At 53.4% G+C, this 23,730-nt stretch overlaps 1 protein-coding gene across 1 annotated transcript in view; it reads right to left on the reverse strand.

Moving 5' to 3' along the window:
* Positions 1 to 1,561: 1,561 nt before the first annotated feature.
* The window catches only part of FCGBP (Fc gamma binding protein), a gene marked incomplete at its 5' end in the record, with an annotated part of 39,277 nt that continues 17,108 nt past the window's right edge, over positions 1,562 to 23,730 (reverse strand). Inside the window, 14 exons of the mRNA XM_079908639.1 lie at positions 1,562 to 1,596; positions 1,718 to 1,989; positions 5,291 to 5,674; positions 8,372 to 8,571; positions 9,678 to 10,251; positions 10,557 to 11,128; positions 12,206 to 12,749; positions 13,190 to 13,806; positions 14,138 to 14,711; positions 16,044 to 16,381; positions 18,620 to 18,761; positions 19,986 to 20,185; positions 20,293 to 20,878; positions 21,788 to 22,380. Coding sequence (XP_079764765.1) covers positions 1,587 to 1,596; positions 1,718 to 1,989; positions 5,291 to 5,674; positions 8,372 to 8,571; positions 9,678 to 10,251; positions 10,557 to 11,128; positions 12,206 to 12,749; positions 13,190 to 13,806; positions 14,138 to 14,711; positions 16,044 to 16,381; positions 18,620 to 18,761; positions 19,986 to 20,185; positions 20,293 to 20,878; positions 21,788 to 22,380 — 5,606 coding nt within the window. The 3' untranslated portion in view covers positions 1,562 to 1,586. The remainder of the gene's footprint in view (positions 1,597 to 1,717; positions 1,990 to 5,290; positions 5,675 to 8,371; positions 8,572 to 9,677; positions 10,252 to 10,556; positions 11,129 to 12,205; positions 12,750 to 13,189; positions 13,807 to 14,137; positions 14,712 to 16,043; positions 16,382 to 18,619; positions 18,762 to 19,985; positions 20,186 to 20,292; positions 20,879 to 21,787; positions 22,381 to 23,730) is intronic.

A 23,730-nucleotide genomic window follows, 5' to 3' on the forward strand; every position in this document is an offset into this window, starting at 1 on the left:
GATGAATCAGAAGAGATTAACAGGGGCCTTGTAGGACAAGGTGAAGGAATTTGATTTTATGACAAGGTAAATTTATAGCCAGTGGTCCTATTTATATGTAAAGAAGAGTCATCTAGTGGCTGTGAGGATGAATTACAGGCAGGGAAGAGCAGATGGTACGCTACTGTTGACATGAGTGAGGATGGTGGTGACAGTGGGCACAATAAGAAAGACAGATTCCAGGTGTGTTTTGATACCATCCAGAAAGATTTGTTGATGGACTGAATAGATGGCAAAGGGGAGGGAAGAAGAACAATTCCCCATTTTCTGGCTGCTAGACTGAGGACTGGTAGTGCTATTCACTGAGGTGGGGAAGACCACTACAGGCAGGGCACAAGACAGGTTTCAAAGGGAAGAGAGACTTCAGTTTTTTGACTTGTAGTTTGGATGAACAATTAAATCCTTGCTCCAACTCTGAGAGGTAGGTACTATCCTTAACACTACTTTACTATTTTTTTAAACATTTATTTATTTATTTGGCTGCACCGGGTCTTAGTTGTGGCATGCAGGATCTTTAGTTGCAGCATGCAGGATCTTTAGTTGTGGCATGCAGGATCTTTAGTTGCAGCATGCAGGCTCTTAGTTGTGGCATGCGGGGATCTAGTTCCCTGACCAGGGATCGAACCCGGGCCCGCTGCTTTGGGAGTGCAGAGTCTTAACCACTGGACCAGGGAAGTCCCATCCTTAGCTCTACTCTAAATATGATGCTTTTGGCTGAATGTTTGTGTCCCCTCAAAATTCATGTGTCGGAACCTATCTCCAATGTGATAATATTTGGAGGTGGGGACTTTGGGAAGTGATAGGTCGTAAGGGTGGAGCCTTCGTGAATGAGATTAGTGTCTTTATAAAAGAGGCCCAGAGAATACCCTTGTCCTTCCACCAAGGGCGCATGAGATAGCCACCTATGAACCAGAAAGCAGGCTCTTACCAGACACCGAATCTGCTGATGCCTTGATCTCGGACTTCCCAGCCTCCAGAACTGTGAGAAATTTAAACTTCTGTTGTTTATGAGCCACCCATTTTATGGTATTTTGTCACAGCAACCTGAGTGGACTAAAACGCATGAGGAAACCGAATGACAGAGACATTAACGTGCCAGGGTTATAAATGATAAAGTCAGAATCTATTGATCTTTCTTTTCATTTTCTACTTCTTCCCTGCAATTATTCATCTTCTCATCCATCCATTTTTCTAATCCTCCATTTCTCCATTTTCCCATTTCCCCACCCATCTTATTCCCAATCTACCCATCTATCTCCATCCATCCATCCCCTCACCGGCCAACAAATATTCATCACGTGCCAGATTCCCCAGGCATCTGACACCTGCTGTGCAGGAAGGAATGTCAGGGATGAGAAGACAGAAGACAGGCACATTGGTATGCAGCTTAGCTTAAGATATTTATTCAATGCTTTCCCAGCTGGCCTCAGTGGCTCAGCAAAGGGGTAGAGTGGATGAGGGACATACAGTGACAGAGAGCATCCCTCAATTATTGCAACCTCCAGGGGGCTCAGGTCCTGAAGTCCTCATTCCCGGTGGATGACGGATCAGTCCAGACTGCAAGAGACAGACACTTAGCACTTTTTGTAGACTGAGCACCCATCCCGACTGCCCCTTTCCCATGAGGACCCAGGTGCCCCTGCTCCAATTAGCCTGGCTTCCAAGCTACATTCCTCACCATGGGGAGAAGTCCTGTGCTCTCCAGTTTTCCAGTGTTGTCTCCTTCTGGGAGTCATGCCCATCATTGGTCTGGTCCGTGTCAAAGTTTCCGCAGGCCCCACACAGCATCCCAGCATGGTCATCGCTGACCACCACAGCTAGCTGCCCATCGGTGCCAAGCTGCACCCGAACCCCTGCCTTCTGCTGGACTAGCACGGAGCCATCAGGATTCCGACTCACAGACACAGACGTTAACACCTCAGCTGGGAGATCCACTTGGACACCATTCACCTGGTGGTTGGGGGAGGGTGGGTGAAACACAGAGGTGAGCTGGAACCACAGGAGAGCTGGGGTGTTACTAGGATGGAGAGCCCAAGGAAGACAACAAGTTCAAGGAGTGGAAGCAGAGATGCGGATTCTGAAAGAGATGGAGACCTGGATGATTGCACCAAATGGAGAGATGGAGACCTAAGGTAGCTGGAGATGTGGATGGACGGATAGAAGGACAGGGAGCGGATGGATGAACAGATGGATCAATGCATAAGCGGGCGTGCACACAACATTCCAAGGGCGGCCGGGGTTGGGGGGAAGCACTTGTACCAGATAGATAAACAAACAATCAGTCAAACCCCAGCATCATCCTGTCTGATTCTAGTTTACAAAAGAAAAGAACACTTGAGCATTTCCTATAAGTTACTGGTTCCCTAACAAGGCAGCTTCATCCCTTATTTTTTCAATGCTGATGTCTGAAGACAAGTAATGACCTAGCAAGTATAATGATCATGTGAGAAAATGACTATATTTCTCCATCACTGGCTGTGAACTCAGTAACCTTGGTAACCTTGTGAGTTTTCCCCTTTAAATAACTGTGTCTGTTGGTTTTTTTAAAAAAATAAATTTATCTATCTATCTATCTATTTATTTACTTATGGCTGCATCGGGTCTTCATTGCTGCACACGGGCTTTCTCTAGTTGGGGCGAGTGGGGGCTACTCTTCATTGTGGCGCGCGGGCTTCTCATCGCGGTGGCTTCTCTTGTTGCGGAGCACAGGCTCTAGGTGCATGGGCTTCAGTAGTTGTGGCGTACGAGCTCAGTAGGTGTGGCTTGCGGGCTCTAGAGCGCAGGCTCAGTAGTTGTGGCACACGGGCTTAGTTGCTCTGCAGCATGTGGGATCTTCCCGGACCAGGGCTTGAACCCGTGTCCCCTGCATCGGCAGGCAGATTCTCAACCACTGTGCCACCAGGGAAGTCCTGTTGTCTGTTTTCTTCGATGAGTTAACCCTTCTGAAGTTAGATTCCCTAGCAAGCCTTGTTTCAAAGAAAAGTTCTTTTTTTCTAAATGCTTTTTCATGTGACTCTTCCTCTGCCAGATGATTGGAGAGGTGGGTAGATAGACTGGAAAGATAGGTAGATAGGTCTGAAAAGATGGATGGATGGGTGGGTGAATAAATGGATGGATGGAAGGAAGGAATGGAGGGAGGGGAGGGGTGAGGAAGAGAGGGAAAAAGGAAAGAGAGGTAGAAGGAGGAGAGAAGGAGGGATGGATGCAGTGAAGGATAGTTGGAGAGATGGATGGAAAGTTTCACCTGGCTGCAAGCTTCGACGATATAAGAACTGGGTCTGAGTTATCTGTGTTGCCCAGCACATGGCCTGGTGTGGAGGGAACAGGGATGAATGTATTCACAAAACCAAACTTTTCCTGGGTAACCTCTTGGTGCCAGGCCCTGATCTGGGTACTGGTGACAAAGTGATGATCAAGATGAACAGGATCCCTGCCCATCTGAGGATTGTATTCTGGTAATGGAGAAAGGCAACAAACACAAAGAAGTAACGGATAACCTCAGATAGTGATAAGCACTTGAAGGAAGTAAAACAGAGTAACAGCACTGAGACTGGGATGGAGTCAGAGCTTCCATAGGTAGTTGGGAAAGGCCTCTCGGTAGAAGCAATGCCAGAACTGAGGTCTGAAGGATGAGAAGGAGCCAACTCTTAGAAAATCTGCATTGCAGCAGTGGGAACGGCGAATGCAAAGGCCCCGAGGTGGGAACAAGCTTGCTCTGCTGTATGAATAGGATAAAGGCCAGCTTGGCCTATTATCCGCACAGCCAATGAGGGAAGGAGCTGTAGGAAATGAGGTTGGTGAGGCTGGCAGCAGTCCGATCACACAAGGCCATGGCAGGGAGGTGGCTTGAGTTTGGAATGTTGTTCTGGGGAGTCACTGTAGAGTTTTAAGCACAGAATGCCCTGATCTGATTCACATTTCTAGAACATCTGCTGTGTAGAGAATCGTTTCTTGATAGAGGAGCAAGGGAAGGTCAAGAGCAGGGGTCTGTTCACCTGAATTATGGATCAAGCAGAGGCCAGAGAAAAAGAGGGACTGGTCCAGATTACACTAACAAGAGAACTCAAGCTTCCCTGCTTTCAGCAGGGCTGAGTCTTGGACCAGCTCGATGCCTTGGTGGAGGGATGCAGACAGACCATTCATTGGGGGAGGAGTGTGGGGAGCATTGGCTTTATCGCCCCACGAGACCCAGAGGACACCAGTGGATGTCTCTGCAATCAATGAACAGGTCATGGGAACAGAGACATGGGAACTTTAGGGCAGCCTGACATCTGTGTGTGGGTCTTAGGCTCTATTACTTGGGCCACGGGTGATTAGACTGAGTCAGCATCAGCCCTCAGTTCGGCCAGATTCTCTCTCTAGAAATTTGGAATTGGGGTGGTGAGAACTGTGGGGTTTGGTAAATGCAAGGCAGTGGTAAGTCAACAGAAGTCAAGGGGCAGAAGGGAGAACCCACTGGGGCTGGAATGGACTCATGAGGCAAACAATGACAGGCCTGAGGGGCCCCTAAGAGCAAGCTGAAAGACGGCTGAGGGAAGGGTCGAGTGGCCTGGGATTGATAGAGTCCAAAGGGTGTTCCCACTGAGCACTGCACCTGGAGTCCATCTTGGTCCCTTATATCCACACAGTCACCACCACACTCCATTCCCATCGAAGTAGTTCAGAGCCTGGGTGCCGGTGGGTTCAAAGCCTGGATCTCCCGGGTACTCTCTGAGTGACTTGGGTAAATGATGTCACCTTCCGGGGCCCTAGTTTCCCCTCTGTGTAAAATGGGGATAATAATAGTCCCTGTCTCATGAGTATGTTGTGGGGAGTCACAGAGAATGAAGCTGATTTGGGAGACAGCAAGTCTAAAACACAGAGGTACAAATTCCGATGACACTGCCAGGCACCTGGATCCAGCCACTCCTGAGGCTCTGCCCCTGGATTTTCTAGTTATGTGGGCCAATCAATTCATTTTTACTCAAGGCACTCTGAATTTGGTTTTCTGTCACTTGCAACCAACAGAGTCTTGGTTAACACTAAAATCAAAACTAGTAAGTTACTTGAATGTGCTTTTGCTCTTCAAGAGCTCAGCCAGAATAGAGGGACTAAGTTTGAAGTACTGACACAAATAGAAATCCCGAGAAACAAACTGCAGAGATCTGTAAAGAAAACAGACAGCAAGGCAGATGGGCTGCCAGGAATGTAGGGACACTGCAACAGGAAGAACAAAGCTCAGGGGAGACATGCCCCCTGTGTCCAGGCTTACCCACACGCCCTTCTTTCGGGTCACAGTCACCAGTCCATCCTGGAAGAAGATGTGAACGTGGCCCAGAACTGCAGCTTTGCTATCGCAGGGCCAGACATCAGCAACCACACGGTACCACGGGACGGTCTCCTGTAGTCTTGGGCAGCGGAAAGAGAGCTCATAGATGCCAGGGGAGCTGACGGCACTGCGGGCCCCATCGAAGGTGGTGAGGTTGGCATCCACAGAGAGGGAACAGAGGCCACGGGAGACCCAGCAGTCCCGGACCCCAGCCTGGACCTCGCATACGCGGCCTGGCGGACAGCTGGCCGCTTGGCACGTCTGGCCGGTGCTCGAGGAGCAGGAACAGCGCTCGCTGCAGTCTGAGGTCAGCAGGGAGGAGTTCGCCTGTGCACAGAAAGGGGCCAGGTTACAGTGGTGCGGTGGACTGAAAAAACAGACACAACCCGTCAACCCTCTGGGCCCATGCAGAGTGACTTTGCAGTAGCTCTCATTAAGAAATGGAGTTTCCCCTTCCTCACGAATCTGGGCTGGCCTTAAGACTATGCCTTGGTTATTACAATGCAGCAGAAGCAACGCTGTGCCAGGTTCAAGCCTGGACCTCAAGAGACCTTACAGATTTCTTCTCTCTTTCTCGGAACCCTTCCCAGACACCACAGGCTAGCCTGCCTGAGTATGAGAGACCCCGTGGAAGAGAGACAGCCAGCCCTCAGCTGACCCACTGGGGGACCACAGATGTATGAGTGAGCCCAGGGGTGGCAGAAGAACTGCCCTGCTGATCCCAGCCCAAACTGCAGAGCTGCAGAATTGTGAACTAAACAAACCGTTGTTTTAAGCCACTGTGTCTTGGGGGTGGTTTGCAACCCAGCAAAAGCTAACTGATACAGGTAGGAGTGGGCACTGGAGATATTCCAGAGTCCTGGCACCCCCAGCCTAGAACAGAGGGCTCTGGAAACCCAATTCCAGGAAATGGACTTTCTCCTGGTTTTCTCCTGTCTGACTGGCTGTTCTTTCTTCACTGCATTTTCAAGTTCCTCCTCATCTCCCAAATCCTGAACACTATCCTGCCCAGGGCTTAGTCCTCAGATCTATTCTTTCTCTATCTACCATTTACTACCTGGTGATCTCACCAAATCTCATGAAGACTAAAAGCAGTGTCTGATCCTCAGCTGCACCCTGGCCCAGGGTGTGGGTCGGGTGTGGGTAATTGTTATAGAGACCATTATTGAGACAACAGGTGAAATTCAAATAAAACCTTTACGTTAGATAACAGTATCAAGTCAGTATTAATTTTCTGACTTTGAATTGTATTGTGGTCAGATCAAATGAGTTTTTTTATTCTTAAGAAATCCTTGCAAAAGTATTTAGGGGTAAAGGGGTACTATGTCTGCATCATACTCTCAAATGGTGCAGAAAAAGCAGTATGTGTGTATGCATACAAACATATATATATATATATATATATATATATAGAGAGAGAGAGAGAGAGAGAGAGAGAGAGAGAGGGGGGGGGGATGATAAAGTGGCAAAAAAGGTCAACATTCGAAGTACCTGAGTAAAGGGTAGGCAGGAGTTCTTTGTACTATTCTTGTAATTTTTCTTAAATTTGAATTATTTAAAAATAAAAGTTTGAGAGCTTTAAACAAAATGAATACATTTAATTAAAAAAAAATTACCATCTCTATACTGATGACTCCCAGATTTATGTCTCCAGCCCAGACCTCTCCCCTGAATATCAGACCTACAAATCCAAGAAACCTAGCACGGGCAGAGTGGTCAAGGCTGGCATGGGGAAGCACAGGGGTCTGTGGGGGTCCAGAGGAGGAGCCTAACCCCACCTAGGGGATCAGAGAGGGCTTCCTGTAGGCGGTGAGGCCTGAAGGAAGGAGTAGGAGTAGTTTGGCATCTTCTTCCGCAGAAGTTCTGCACTTCTAGACACTCTAGCCTACCTTTCTGCCGTTAATAAAACTGGGAGGAACAGGGAAGGGATGTGGTAATCCATCTTTCCTTTATTTGATAAATATGCTTTTGAAGAAGCAGGACAGCCTAGTAGTTCAGAAGGTGAGCCCAGGCTGCTGGGGTGTGCATCCCAGACTCCCCACTTGCTAACAGGTAGCCTTGGGCTGACTTCTCTCTGTCATCCATAAAATGGGGAAAATAACAATAGTACGTGACTCGTAGAATCGCTGTTACTATCAAATGACGTCTATAACAAACTTGGTGCATAGTAAGGACTCAAAAAATATCAATCACAAAAGTAAATCAACTATTAACTTTCGCTTCCATTATTAAATGACTGTAGCTGTGCTCTGCTATAAATTACTATTATTTTTACTGAGTGTGATGAACATGGAGGGTGAGGCCCAGTGCTCAGTGGGTGCCTTTCAAGCACAATCACCCCCGATTCCTCAGACACCTATGGTGCAAGGATGATGACTAACCCCATTTTACAGATGGAGAAAATGAGGCTCAGGAAGGAGACTGTAGTAGGTCCGATAATGGCCACCCCAAAGACATCAGCTCCTAGACCCAGTAAATGTTACCTCACATGGAAAAAGGGGGTTTGCAGTTGTGATTAAGAATTTTTGAGATGCTGAAATTATCCTGGGTGGGCCTTAAACACAATCAAGTGTATCCTTATAAGGAGGAGCCAGAGGGAAATTTTATGACACATACAGAAGAGGAGGGGAAATGCGACATGGAAGCAGAAATTGGAGTGACATGGCCATAAGCCAAGGAATGCCTGCAGCCACCAAACGCTGGGAGAGGCAAGGAACAGCTCTTCCCCTACAGCCTCTGGAGGGAGTGCCGCCCTGCCGACATCTTGCCCCAGTTATCCTGATTTCTGTCTTCTGGTCTCCAGAACTGTGAGAGAATAAATTTCTCTTGTTTTAAGGCACCGAGTTGCAGTCATTCGTCACAGCAGCCACAGGAAACTAACACAGGGACGTTACTAACATTGAGTCACACAGCAGGGAAGTGGTGGCAGCCTCTCTGTCCCCATCCTCGAGGGGGTCAGCACAGAAACTCTGAGTCCCCCTCAAGCCCCTCCACCCTCCCTGCCCATCTCAAGCTCCTGCTTACTGGCAAGTATCGGCCGTCATGGGTGCAGCCGCAGTCTTGGACAGGGATGCAGACACCCTGGGACAGCAGGAAGCGGTCGTCACACTCGCAGCCCTCAAAGCAGCGGGTGGTGCAGCCCGTGAGGCCAGAGAGAGCCGCACAGGAGCCCTGGCAGGAGCGCGTGCAGATAGAGTAGTGGCTGTGGGCAGGGCACTGGAGCGCTGCGGAGAGAGAAGGCAGGGTGGGGTCATGCCTACACACGGCCACTGAATAATGAATGGGGCCTACTGCACACCCAGCTCTGGGCTGCCGGTGCTGGGGACACGGCAATGAAGACAGCTCCAGGCCCTGCTCTATCTGTCAGTGGGACAGATAGCGATGGCCCAGTGTGATCAGGGCTGCATTGGGGAAATACAGACAGAAGGTCAGGGCCAGGATGCGGCAAGCACAGGCAGAGGGGTCAGGGCCAGGATGGGGGCTGTGAGGACCCAGGGGAAGCAACCAGAGTGAGGGCCTGGGCTCTGGCTAAGCAACTGGTGGATGGTGTGGCTGCCCCGCGATAAGGACCAGGATCAGGAATAGGAGGACCAGGTTTGGGGTGAAATGCTGATGTCATACAGGAACACAGGAGGTGTGTGAGGGACCCTGAGGACACCAAGTGCAAAGTGTCCAGGAGGTCACTGGACCCATGAGGCTGGCAGTCAGGAGAGAGGTCAGACATGGAGACAGGCAGTGTCTACTGCCAGCACCGAGGACAAATCTAAGGCTATAAGGGTAGGTATGGGCCTGGATGTAGGTCCTACCCTGAGGAGAATGAAGGAGACACAGCCCTGCCCTGGGGGCATGAGTGGCCACTGCCTTGTCCAGGAGAGTCCAAGGAGACATGGCCCTGTCCTGGGGGTTTGAAGGAAACAGATAAGCCCTAACTGGGGGTATCTAAGAGGTACAGTCTTGGGCTGGGCGTCTGAGGGAGCTGCAGCCTTGTCTTAAAGGATCTGAGGGGCTACGGTCCCATCCTGGAGGAACTGGGTGAGCCACAGACTCAGGCTTTATTGTGTGAGCTTCTGACCTGCCCGACCCACCCTCCAAGGTCACCACAAAAAAGGTTCCGGATGGGCCTTGAGAAGAACTGCATCTGAGGTCTCAGGAGAGCAGGCCCCTGAAAGGAGTCTGAGAAGGGCCGGTCAGCCAGGCAGGAGGGAAGCCAGCAGGGTGTGCTGGGGGAGGAGCTGGGGACTGCTCCTGAGATGCACACAGGACAGGGAGCAGGCCAGAGGGTACCCCCGAGCCTGGGCTGAAGTCCTCCCAGGGGCCCATGGACACTCACGGCAGAAGCTGTCTGTCCTCCAGGGCTTCACGGCCACGCCAGCTGCCTGGCAGGCCGCTGTGTAGGCTGACAGGCTGCGGCAGAGGGCGGCACTGTTGCCCTTCTGGGCACAGAGGTCATACACGCACTGGCGGAAGTACTCAGAGGGGCTCAGAGCTGCATGGCAGGCCGAGAAGGGGCCCTTGGCATCCTTGAGCCGCCCGCAGGCCTCAAGGCTCTCATAGGGCGCCGTCTCCTCTGCTGAGCACAGGGGGCAGCCCTGGGGCCCACAGCCCTCGCCACAGCCCTGGGAGGAGCCGGGTGCCCGCCATGCGGCTCCAAAGGCATCCACGCTGGGGGCCATGGCGCCACTGGGCAGGACAAAGTCATCATTCCAGTTGCCGTTGAAGTTCCCACAGAGGCCACAAAGCCGGTCACGGAAGGGGCTAGGGATGGATATGAGGATGTAGGCATCGCCGTCAAAGAGAAGACGCAGCTCCTTGGTGGTCTGCAGAATCATGTTCCGGCCCTCGGCGGTCACCCGCACGTGGCCCACAGCCACAGGCAGGGCTACAGCCTCGCCATCCACAGTGACCTGGATGGAGGGTCAGATGCGTCAGGGCTCATAGAAGCACAGGTAAGGCAGTTCCCTCAGACTCCCAGGATGCAGCTGTCTCTCTCTCAGTCACACTGGGGTGGGGCCATGTCCCCCCCAGACTTCCCAGGGTAGGGTCGTGTCCCCTTCAGAGACCCCAGGGCAGGGCTGTGTCTCGTTCAGTCCCCCGTGGGGCAGGGTCATATCTCGCTCAAAACCCCCAGGGTGGGCCCTGTCCCCCTCAGAGCCTCCAAGGTGGGACCAGGTTGCCCTCAGATCCCCAGGGCAAGGCCACGTCCACTTACCTGTGGCCCTCGAGCCAGGCCCACCACCTGGCCAGCCACAGTAACCACCAGACGCTGGGGGTCTCCAGCCGCATTATTCTCAAGCACAATGGTAAAGTCCTCGTCCCCAGGCTGTGGGTGGCAGACCTGGGCCAAGATATAGGAGCAGGAGCCATGCAGGTCATAGGCACGGCCGTCGAGGGTAATGTAGTGGACGCCCCCGCTGGCCAGGCAGCGGCCACAGCCTGTAGGGCGACAGGCCTGGACGCCATCCTGTAACCGGCACTCCTCGTAGGGCCCGCAGGCCGCGCCCTCCTGGCAGCTGACCTGGCCGCCCGGCCCACACTCGCAGCGCCGCTCACACTCAGGACCCGGGTAGAAGTCCTTGCCCAGCGGGTAGTAGCGGCCCTCGTGGAGGCAGCCGCACTGGCCCACAGGCACGCAGGTGTCTCCACTAAGCACAAAGCCAGCGTCGCAGAAACAGCCCTCCCGGCAGGTGGATTCGCAGCCCTCGGGCGCTGAGAGGCTAGGGCAGCTCACAGGGCAGGAGTCACCACAGAGCTTGTAGTGACTGTGGGCCGGGCACTGGAGGGCTGTGGGGACAAGAGGGGAATGAGCCAGGCAGGCACGAGGGAGGAACACAGGGGAGGCACAGAGCGGGAGAACCTGCCCAGGTGAATCTGTATGTTCTGCCTGAGTACATTTCGTGAGTGAATCTGTCCGGGGATCTGAGCGGGGTGTCTGATCCACTACATCTAACGGGGGGATTCAGTGTGGGGACCTGGGGTCTCTCTGCCCAGGTAGTGTGTCAACCGGATCAAGTGTTTCTAAAGATCAAGTCGATCTGACTGGGTGAATCCAACCCCATATATCTGACCAAGATATGCAGGAACCAACTGTATCTCAGGGTGTGAATCTGGCCGGATGTACCTTGGGGTACAAATCCACACGAGTACGCTTGACTGTCAGTGTCTGACCTGGAGCCTCTCACGGTCTCGACGACAGGGTCTGTCAGTGTGTGACTCTGACCACATGTATGTGGATTGGGTGAAGCTGACAGGATAAATCTGACCAGGAGATCTGTCTGAGGGGAACTGCCCAGGACTATCTGACCTGAATCTGTATGTATCTGCCTGGGGCTATGTCAGGGTCCTGATTCTACGTGGGTATATCTGCCTAAGTGTGTCTCAGTGTAAATGTGATCAAGTGTCTCTAACCAGAGGAGTCTCTGTCTGAGGTTAGGGGACCAGTTCTATCCGACCCTGTGTATTTCCCTGTTTAAAACCGTCTAGGGGCATCTGACCAGGTGTAACTCTCTAGGTCTCTCTGACCAGGGGTAGCTGAGAGAATCTACCTGACCAGGTGTTATCTAGCTGTGGAGCTTGGACAGGGTCAGCCACCCCAGTCTATCTAAGCGCATGAATCCTGAGAGGGTACTGGACGCAGGGTTTCCAACCACGTGTATCTGAGTCTCTACCACTGCAGAATGTGACCTGGTATATTTCAGTGTGTGAACGCCAAGGTGTTTCTTTCACAGGAGATATCTGGGCTCAGGGGAGGCAGGGTGGTGCCTAAGCCCCACCGAGGAGAAGGCTCTTGTCTTAGAGCCCTGGGAAGGGGGGAGGAGGGGAGCCCCCTGCTATACGGCCCATGCATGGATCAGTACTCACGACAGAAGTCCGGCCGCCTCCACTCGCCAAGCTGGGCCCCAGCGGCCTGGCAGGCTACCACATAGGTGGCCACGGCAGGGCAGAGGCCTCCCGGATGGCCCTGAGCCTGGCAGGCGTCCAGCAAGCAGGCCTGGAAGTACTGCGTGGGCGGTACGTGGCTGTGGCAAGGAGCCAGCGGGCCGTCGGGGGCAGAGATCACGCCGCAGGCGTCGGGACCGCCGAAGGGCTCCTGCTGCTCCTGCGTGCAGGGCTGCGGGCACGGCCCGGGCACGCACTCCCCGCAGCCCTCGGCGCCGCCCACTTGCCAGCCGTCCGGGTTCCCGCCCACCGCATTCAGGTCGTCGTTGGGGTTCTGGTTGTAGTTCCCGCAGAGGCCACAAAGGGTGCCCGCGTACGCCGCCGGCACGCGCAGGCGCACGTTGTTGTCTCCGTCGAAAGCCAGCGAGATCGCCGTGGCCGTGGTCACCACCACGTCGGCGCCGCTCAGGTGTGCGCGCAGGCGCGAGTCCAGCTGGAAGGGCAGCGCCACCAGCGTGCCGTCCACCTACAAGGGTCGGGGTGGGAGTGGGGGTGGTGAATGTCGCAGGCACAGGTTCGAATCCCGACTCCACTATCTAGTGGCGGGGGTGGGGTGGGGGGTGGGGGAGGGGTGGCGGGTAGGGTCCCTGTGCACGTGACCTCCCCCCTTGTAATTATAATAGTAGTACTAATAATAAGCGACTATAGGCACGATGTCACTGGCTCCTCACACTACCCTCTGAAGCAGGTACTGTTCTTAGACCCATTTTACAGAGGAATAAACTAAGGCTCAAGATGGGGAAGCCACTACTCCAAGCCATCCAGCTCCAAGGCCTATACTCTCTCTCGATCCCTCCATCTGCCCTGTTAACCTGTGAAAGGCAATCAGAGTAGTGGCAGACCCCTAACTGTCCCAGGCAACTCCAGGGCTGGTACATGCTCTTGCCTGGCCCACTGACCCCTCACCTGCAGCTGTCGGGGCCGGCGGGCACTGAGGGTGAAGCTGTGGCCGTAGATGTGCAGGGTGACAGTGCGGGTGTAACTGATGGCCTGGCTGCCCCGGTGCTCATTGTCTACAGTGACCGTGAAGTTCTCTACCCCCGGGGGTAGTCTGTGGCAGGGCATACTCAGCAGGTACTCGCAGGCGCCTTGGAAGTTGAAGTGGTGCCGATCCAGGGTGATGTAATGGGGGTCACCCCAGGCCTGACACTCAGCTGTGCTGATAGGGCGGCAGCCATGCTGGCCTGAGGGCAGTAGGGCACACTCTTCACCTAGCCCGCAGCTGGCAGGCTTGCAGACCAGTGAGCCACCGCCAGGCCCGCAGTGGCACCGCTGGGAGCAGGTGGCATCAGCCCAAAACTCGCTGCCTGCCTCGTGGTAGGTGCCGTTGGCCCAGCAGCCGCAGCCACCATCCAGGGGAACGCAGCGGTCGGTGCTCAACACGAAGCCTGAGTCACACTGGCAGCCCTCGGTGCAGGGGCCCCCACATGGGGCAGAGGCGGTGGGGGGTGCAGGAGACGGGCAGCTGGCTGGGCAGGGGGGGCCACAGAGCTCGTAGTGGCTGTTTTCTGGGCAGGAGAGCTCTGTGGGTGGATGAAGGAGTGGGAGGGAAAGAAAGGGAGAGAATGGTGTCAGGAGGTGGGGTCTGAGGATAGGGTAGGAGGAGACAGACAGAGACCACGAGAGACAGAGCAGGAGACAACGAAAGACACAGAGACAGGGAGAGAGAGGATGAGAGACAATCAAAGGGAGACACAGAGACAAGCACCAAGAGACTGAGAGACAATAACAAAAACAGAGAGACAGAGAGAAAAAACCAAACAAACAGACCCAGAAGGACTGGAGTGAAACCAAACCAGCCCCAAAGAGACAGGACCCCTGCCCCCAGCTTCTGCTCTGTCCCCCAGCACTCACCGCAGCCGGCCTGTGTCCTCCAGTCCTTAATGACAATCCCAGCAGCCTGGCAGGCAGCGGCATAGGCAGCCAGAGCCTGGCAAAGTATGTCCTGGGCCCCACCGCCCAGGCAGACATCCAGAACGCAGCCCTTGAAGAAGCTATCAGGGGCCACGTGGGCATGGCAGGCAGCGAAGGGGCCTCCGGAGCCAGGGGCCAGGGGTCCACAGAAGCCAGGGCCCCTGTACTCCTCCAGTCGGTCCTCGGCACATGTTGGGCAGGACCCCTGACATTCATCCCAGCACAGTGGGTCCCAGCCTGGAACCCGCCAGCTGCCGCCCCAGACGGGTATGGAGGGAGCCAGCGTGCCGTTAGGGAAGGCTTGGTCGTTGCTGGGGTTATGGTCCATGTTCCCACAGAGCCCACACACCACACCGTGATAGCTACTGGGCAGCGTCACCTCCACTCGCCAATCCCAGTCATAGCTGACCCGCAGCCCGAAGTCGGTGGCCAGCACTGCTCTCGATACGCCCTGGGTGACTGAAAGCTGCCCACCGGCCACAGAGACAGGCAATGCCGTCAGCACGCCGTTCACCTGGGGGAAGAGGGGGAAGGGAGGCAAACATAGGTCACTGGAGATGCCGAGACCCGGCTCTGGCCCCCTGCCTCCCTTGCTCGTCCTGCCGTGGCTGGGAGCTGCCAAGGCCTTCCCCGTGACTGCTGGTCATATAGTCATTTGACAAACATTATGGACATCTGCTCTAGTCCAGGCCCTGGAGAATGAAAGCCCACTCTGTTGCTTTTTCTGGGTTTCTCTTTTTTTTTTTTGCGGTATGTGGGCCTCTCACTGTTGTGGCCTCTCCCATTGTGGAGCACAGGCTCCGGACACGCAGGCTCAGCGACCATGGCTCACGGGCCCAGCCACTCCGCGGCATGTGAGGTCTTCCTGGACCAGGGCACGAACCCATGTCCCCTGCATCGGCAGGCGGACTCTCAACCACTGCACCACCAGGGAAGCCCTGGGTTTCTCTTTTGATCTTTGTCTCCCTCCCTCATCTCTCTCTCTCTCTCTCTCTGTTTCTCTCCCTCTTTCTACATCTAGACCTCTCTCTCTCTCTCTCCGGATTCTCTATGAGTTTCTCTCATTTGTCTCTCTCTCTGGGCCCCCTCCCTTCTCTGTGTCTCTCTCACTTGTGCACTATCTCTCTCTGCATCTGTGTGTGTGTGTGTGTGTGTGTGTGACATTCTCTCTCTAGGTCCATCTCTCTGGGTCTCATTCACCTAGTCCCCCCCCCTCTCATCATCTCCTGTGCATCTCTGTGTGTCTGGGCATTTCTTCCACTCACTCACCATCGTTTATTGAGGGCCTGCTCTGTTCCGTACTTCATTCTCTCCCTGTGAGCTGACATTAATCTGCATCTCCATTATTCTGGGCAGTCCATCTCTCTCTCTCTCCATCTCTCTCAATTTCTCTTCATGTCGGAGGCTCTGGGCCTCTCATTTGTTCCCTCACAAACAGTCAAGGGTGCTTACCTGGGTCAGACCCACAGCTGAGCACTTTACATGCATCACCTCACTGTGGGGCAGGGCCTGCTATGATCCCCATTTCACAGATGAGGAAACTGAGGCCCACCAAGTCAAGTCATTTGCCCAACATCACACAGCTCATAAGGAGAGCCTGGATTCAAACCCAGATCTCTAAAAAGGCAAATTCTAAAAAGGCAAAATTTAAGTCCTACATTAAAGCCCTTAACAAAGGGCTAGACTCATTTAATTCCCAATAGAGGGGTGATGTTTTTGTTGTAATTATTATTGCTCTTGCTGCCATTTTGTTTCAGGCCTAAGTGAAGAGAGAGAGCACTGAGCTCCTAACTGTGGCTGGCAGGACCCTTCCCACCCTACCTGGGGGCTCAGGGGCCATCCTTACCCGGACTTTGCCAACCTCGCCTTTGTGGATGGAGATGGTGGTGTTGAGGATGGTCACGGTGACCAGCCTCACGTAGGACACAGAGGGGTTGCCCCGGTTCTCATTCTTGGTGGTGACAGTGAAGGATGTCAGGCCCTGGGCGCTGCTCCCTGGGCAGCTGGTTGATGCCAGCACATAGCTACAAGTACCCTGGAAGTCAAAGTTCCAGCCATCGAAAGAGTGGTAGTGTGGGTCGCCCCACAGCCAACACGTGGCCTCGTAGTTGGGCACGCACACACCCTGGCCATTCTTCTCCTGGCATGTCTCCTGTGGCTGACACGTCACACCATGGCACGGGTCTGGGGGCAGAGGAGACAGGACCTTGAGGGGCTGCCAAGCATACGGCCAGCTACTTCCCAGCGTCTGCCCCAATCTGTGCGAGGGATACTGGCTCTAAGGGCAACTGGGGGTGAGACCAGATTCCAGGTTCCTCCCATCTGAGATGCAGGCCCTACGGTCTGCCATTTCTGAGACCAGGCCCTGGGTACCCCTCCACGTCTGAAACTCTGTGTCCAAGACCCTGTCAAAGGTCCCCACATCTGAGACCCAGGCCCTGCTGTTTGTTGTCTGAGACCCAGGCCCCGAGGTCCTTGCAGCCAAGACACAGGTCCTAGGGTCCCTACATCTGAAACCCAGGCTCTGGGGTCCCCTTGCTTGAGATCTCAGCCCCAGAGGACCGAGGTCTGAGACCAGAGACACAGGAGTCCCTGTGTCTGTGATGCTAGCCCTGTGGGCATCCATGAGGACATCCACAGCCCAGGGTTCTCTGTGTCCAAGACCTCGGGCCCGGGTTCCCCCACACCTGAGCTCCCAGCCTCCTGAGGGCCACCACACCTGAGACCCAGGTCCTGGAGGTCTCTGTGCCCAAGACCAAGGTACTTCAGGAACTTTCTGGTGAGAAACTAACCCCAGAGGTCCCACCATTTGAGACCCTGACCCTGGGGTCCTTGTATCTGAGTCTCATAGCCTGGCAATCCCTCTGTGCAAGATTCTATCTCCTTGGGGTTGCTGTGCCTAAGACCCTGGCCTTGGGGATCTCATTTCTCAGGCCTTACCTCCAAGGGTCTCTTTGTCCAAGACTGTTCCTAGGGCCACAGTCTTGTGAACCCAGCTTTTGGAACCCCTGTGCCCAAGACCCCAGCCTTAAAACTCCCTTCTCTCTCCCCCTGTGCCAGTTTTCAGTTGACTGCCCCTTAGCTCCAAATCCACCAATAAAGTTAGGTTTTGTCAGCAGAAGGTGCTGGAGGGTCACGGCAGGAGGAAGGGGCTGCTCTGCTTCCAGTGGGCTTTGCTCTCCAGGCTCCTGGTGGCAAGCAGGGCCAGCAGCCTGGTGGACACCCACTCGGTGAGGTTCACTGGCCCCAGATGGTTTCCCAGCGAGTCACTCAGGCACCCCGGCAGGTGGCTTCCCAGTGAGTTTTGCCAGCACCCCAGTGGGGGTTTTCCCACCTTCCAGCTCAGCCTGCACAACCTCTCTGCCACACTCCAATGAGATCTGCCTCTCAGCCTTGGAGTGGGGGCCGTCTTCCCAATTCCTCCCTTCCTTAGGTGCTCTGCTGTAACCTTTGGGGGCAGGGGCTGCTCCCTACATCTGCTCTTCCTGTGTTCGTCGGCGTTCTTTTTATCCCTTAGTAGTCAATCCCTATTACAAGCAAAGAATTCTATTAAACTTTCCCTATTTAAGCTACTGTGTGGCTTCTGTCTCCTTTTGGACTCTGACCAAGATACTCTGGTCCCTGGGAGTCCCTGATATCCTGCCCATCAGCCCTGAGATCTCAGTCAGTTCTGGAGGTATATCCCTTTATCCTCAGGAATAATTCTCTGCCCTCCACCCCGTGAAGTCAGTCCTGTGGGGTGGCTTTGTGGTTTAGACTTAATCCTGAGAGGTGTCCCCTGTCTGAGAGTGTGTCCCTATAAATCCTGATCTTTCACTTGAGGTGGGTCCTGTATTCAAGACCCTGGCTTTGGTGGGGTCTCTGCCTTAGACCTCAGGACTCTGTGGGTCCCAGTCTCCTCTACCCCTTGGGGATGGTGTCTGAAACCCTAAGCCTAAACCCGCATACCAGTGGCCAGCAAACTATACACTTCCAGCTGCCGGTTTCTGTAAATAAAATTTCATTGGAGCCACACCCCATTCACTTACAAAGTCCACAGCTGATTTCATGCTGCAAAGGCAGAGGTGAGTAGTTGTGACCAAGACCATATGGCCTGCAAGTTTAAATATTTACCATCTGGCCAATTAGAGAAAAAGTTTGCCGGTCCCTGCCTTACACTGACGGTCTCTGCCATCTGCCCTGGGAAACCTATCCCTGAGGGTTCCCACAGCCTGGTTTCCACCATAAGAGTCCCTGCCTTCCAGTCTGAAGGGCTACTGCCCCTGGCCTTGGGAATCCCAGCATAGGGGTCCCCAGGTCTGAGACTTCAATCCTTAGTCCTCTGTGCCTCCCACCGTGAAGAGCCGGGTCATATCGCCCTCAGCTGCAGAGTCCCCGTCCTCTGTTACCCCAGCCACACCGACCCTGGCCCCAGCCCAGCACCTTTGGTGACGCAGCTCAGGACGCCTCCCGAGGGCTGGCACACCTGCTCTGGATTGCAGCTGTGGTCCTGGCACAGCAGGCCTTTTCCGGCGTGGCACACGCACTGCTGCTGGCAGTTGTCAATGAGTACAGTCTGCCCCAGCTGTGGGGACAGAAGACACAGCTATCAGGGCGGGAGCTGACTCTGGCAACTTTGGTGTTCCGGGCATAAAGGGGTCTGGAGGACATAAAAGGGACATCTTCCAGCAGGGTGGCCCCTTGTCTAAGGCACAGCATGGCCTTGGGGCCCAATTTATTCATTCATTCAGTTTCATTCATTTACTCACTCATTTATTTATTCCAAAATAGCTACTAAATGTCTGCTGTATGGGAGAAACACAGGAATTAAGGGCAAAGGCTCTGGAGCAGATTGCCTGGGTCTGAAGCCTGTTTCTGCTATTTCCAAGTTACACCACTCTGCTCAAATTACTTAGCCCCATTGTGCCTCAGTTTCCTCATCTGTAAGTTTCAGGTAATAATGGCACCAACTTATGAAAGTATAACTGAGTTAATAATCCATATAAAGTACAGATGAAATGAAAAAGGATTTCCTTTAAAGACCCAGAATGGAGAGGAAGCGTGGGTAGCGATGAAATAAGATTGGGAAGATGTTGATTATTTTTGAAGGCTGAGTGACGGGTACGTTGAGATTTACTATACTCTTCTCTTGACTTCTGCCTGTGTGAAAATTTTTATAATAAAAAGTTTATATATAACATTATATAAAAAGTATATATATTATATAGAAATCAATAAATTCATATATATTGTACATACAGCACTTAAAGCAGTAACCGGCACACAGTAAGCACCATACGCCTGTTTGCTGTAGTACGATTATTATTCGTATGAGGAGGCAGAGAGGGTTCCTGCCCTCACAGAGCTCTCAGACCTTTGAGGGAGACAAACTTTAGATAAACACACACTCAAATCAAAGGAAAAGGAGTAACTCTCAGAGAGTGGCAGAGGGAAGCAGAGGGAGTTAGCCTCTGGTATCACAGAGACGAAATCTAGACCTGGATACAAAGCCGAAACTTGACCTGGGGAGCCAGGGGATGGTTTCAAGTCGCAGGACCTATGGTCATATTTGGAAGGGTCTTACCTGCTACCTTGGGGATGGTAGACGAGAGGGAACAAAAGTGAGGGCTGGAAGGGAGACAGCTGGGAGAGGACAAACCTGGACCACGGTGGGGCCATGGCGAGGGGAAGAGGAGTGGGTGGGAGAGACGTTCAGGAGGCCAAGCGGACAGGCCGTGGGGCTAATGGGCAGTGGGAGGGGGGTCCAGCTTGCAGTCCCCAGCTCTGCCCAGGATGACCAGGTCCCTACCTCGTAGTAGACACCGTTGTGGTAGCAGCCGCATTCCTGGATGGGCACGCAGGCTTGGCCGTCGTTGAGGAAGCCGGAGTCGCACTGGCAGCCCTCGGCACAGCTATCTGGGCACTGCGGGGGGGCACTGAGTGCCCAGCAGCCCAGGGAGCAGGTGTCTGCACAGAGCTCGTAGTGGCTGTTAGGGGGGCACTGCATCGCTGCAAAGAGGGGGTGCAGGTCAGAGCCCCTGGGAGTGAGAGGCTGCAGGGCCCAGGGTCTGCCCCTTCTGTGCCTCTACCTCCCCCTCTCTCTGCCCCTCACTCACGACAGAAAGATTCGGTCCTCCAGGGCTCGACGTGGCCTCCAGCTGCCTGGCAAGCACTCACATAGGCATGAACGTTGCTGCAGAGAATGCTCTCGTTCCCGCCACCCACACAGAGATCAAAGACACAATCTTTCAAGGGACCCTGGGGGTCCACCAGCTTGTGGCAGGCAGCCAGCGGCCCCGTGGGGCTGGTGAGGAGCCCACAGAACTGCGGCTGCTCGTATTTCTCCTGCAGCTCAGGTTTACACTCCAGCTCCGTGTCACAGCTTTCGCCGGGCTTGCAGGTGGGCAGGCAGGGAGAGCCTGGCACTGCCTCCTGCCAGGAGTTGCCGAACTCATTGGAGCTGCCTGCCTGTGAGCCGTCGGGCTTCTGGAAGTCGTCCTTGGGGTCGCCGTTGTAGTTCCCACACAGGCCACACAGCTGCTGGTAGTAGTTGCCTGGGATGGTGACCCGCACATTGTACGCGAGGTCATAGGCCACGCGCAGGCCAAAGTCAGTCTCGATCACAACGTCTGAGCCATGCTGGGAGGCACGGACCTGGCCCTCGGCCAGCACCACAGGCAGCCTCTTGTCCACACCATTCACCTGGGAGGTGGGAGATGCCGCGCTTCAGAGGGTACACTTTGAGAGGTCAGACCCTAGATCAAGCCCCTGCCTGACACTGAAGATCTGTGTGACCTCACCTCTCAGGGTCTTGGTTTCCATATTTGCAAAATGGGCCTAATAATAGGGTCTTGTAGTGGGTTGAATGGTGGTTCCCCAAAGATATGTCCATCTAGAACCTCAGAATATGACCTTATTTGGAATAAGCGTCTTTGCAGATGTAATTAGGGTAAAGATCTTGAGATGGGATCGTCCTGGATTAGGGCGGGCCCTATATCTAATGACAAGTGTCCTTAAAAGAGCCAGAAGAGGAGAAGATACAGGGACACACAGGGGAAAAGGCCATGTGAAAATGAAGACAGGGACTGGAGTGATGTGGCCACAAGCCAAGAACACCTGGAACCACCAGAAGCTGCAAGAGGAAAGGGAGGATTCTCCCCCAGAGCCTTTGGAGGCGGTGCATCTCTTGCCAACACTTTGATTTCGGACTTCTGTCCTCCACAACTGTGAGAAAATAAATTTCTGTTGTTTTAAGACACCAAGTTGGTGGTAATTTGTTACAGCAGCCTCAGGAAATGAATACAGGTCTCAATGTAATAACACCCTTATGAAAGCAGGGACCAGGAGGGAGGGGAAGATGGAGTGGAAGGGGTAGATGTCCGGAGGGGATAATCAAGGGGCAGGGAGGTGGAGACTGAGCTACATGGGAGAAGGTCTTGGTCCCCCACTGTAGGCTCTGACTGGCACCCCCTCTCTTTGCAGACCCCATGCCTCCCACATCTACTCAGAGCTCTGTGCCCCCTGCCCCTGGCCTGAGTGCTACACATGCTCCACCCACAGATCACCCTCTACCCCAGGCCCCTTCCCTTCACGTTCCAGCCCTGCTCTCACCGTGACCTTCCACTGCTTCTGCTCCAGCCGCAGGGTGAAGTTGGCCACCTGGACAGTGACCACCCTGGTCACGCTGACTTTCCCATTGCCCCAGGCCACGTTCTCCTGCAGGACGGCAAACTGGGCCAGGCCAGGCTGGGTCCCGCAGGTCCGAGCCAGTGAATACACACAGGTGCCCATGAAGTCGAAGCGGTGGCCGTCGAAGGTGGTGTAATGGGGGTCTCCCGATGCCTGGCAGGTGGCAGAACCCACAACCACACAGCCCAGGACGCCACCGGACGGCTGGCAGGCCTCGTGTGGGCCACAGCTGGAGGGCTCACAGGACACCAGGCCACCCTCCTCACAGTGGCACAGGGAATTGCACCCCGACCCCGGGTGGAAGGTCTGGCCGGGCGGGTGGTAGGTGCCCTCGTACACGCAGCCACAGGAGGGCAGCGGCACGCAGGACTCACCGTTGAGCACGAAGCCCTCATCACACACGCAGCCCTCTTTGCAGTCGAAGCCACAGCCCCCAGGCACCGGGAGGTCTCCGCAGGACAGCGGGCAGCCGTAGGAACACGCCTCGTAGTGACTGTGGGGCGGGCAGCTCAGGGCTGCAGGGAGAGCAGCCATCAGGATCAAGAATCCCTGCTCCCTGGGGACACCGTGGACCTCCCCCCACCCACACGCATGCACACACACATGCTCACACACACTCACACGTAGAAGTGGTACAGCGGCAAGGAGACCCTCTGTTCAGTGGGGCCTGGCAAACATATCACAGTTAATCTACTCCTGATAATTAAGATACTATTCCAATTTAACGGTGGTCTGGGTTTATCTGTAATGTCTTTAATGACCTTATTCAAGTTGGTAACAAGTTGTGGATCCGTGGTACATATTTTAACCATGCAAATGCGTGTGTGTGTGTGTGCGTGTGTGTAATCTATGCAGTGTATTTGTGAATGCAGTATTTTTAGCTTCTTCACTCTATAGCAGTAATGCAGTAGTAGTGGTAGTAATTCTATAGTAAATTAAAATATTTGGCCAGGGTGGTAAAGAAAAAAATGAAAAAGAACCCCTGTTTCTCTCTCCAAACTCCAGTCATCCCAGATTATAAAACAGGTGGTTTCCTCACAAAAAAAGAACAAAAAACCCCCCCTAAAACGGAACTCACTCAAGCCTCTATCTGCACCATCCAATACGATAGCCACATGTGGCCATTTAAATGTAAGTTAATTAAAATTAAGTAAAATTGAAGATTTAGTTCCTTGGTCACACTAGCTCGATTTCAAGTGCCCAATAGCCACACGTGACTAGTGGTGACCAGATGGGACAGCTCAGGTATAGAACATTTCCACCATCACCAAAGTTCCATTGGACAGCACCATTATAGAGCTAATATCCAGTTTACAAGAGAATCAGGGGACAGAGGGACAAATTAAATACACTGTGAAGAAGCAACGAGCCAAATCCAGAAAGTAGGAAATTCTGTAGAATAAATGACCTGTTTTTTCCATGAACAAAGGAAGGGGTGGATAGAGGGATAGACATGTGATAAAGCAAGTATAGTAAAACACAGATCGTAGAATGTAGATGGTACGTATACGTGTGTTCACTGTAAAATTCTTTCAACTCTTTTGTATATTTGAAAATTTTCATAATAATATGATGGAGAAAAAAAGGAGGGGGCTATTACAGGATAAAAATGAATACAGAAAAATCAACCCAGTGCAGTGTGGATTTGGTCTGGATCCTCATTCAATTAAAGCGAAAAAACCACATTTTTTAGACAATTGGGGAAATTCGAACCCAGGTTGGGTATTAGAGGATGTTAAAGAATTAGTGTTATTTTTGTTGTTGGTAATAACAGCACTGTGGTCATGTTGCTTAAAAGTCCTATCTGCTGGAGACGTTTACTAAAGTATTTGTGGCAAAATTCATGTCTAGAATTTGCTTTAAAA

Source organism: Stenella coeruleoalba, assembly GCF_951394435.1.
Source record: "Stenella coeruleoalba genome assembly, chromosome: 20".
NCBI lineage: Eukaryota > Metazoa > Chordata > Mammalia > Artiodactyla > Delphinidae > Stenella > Stenella coeruleoalba.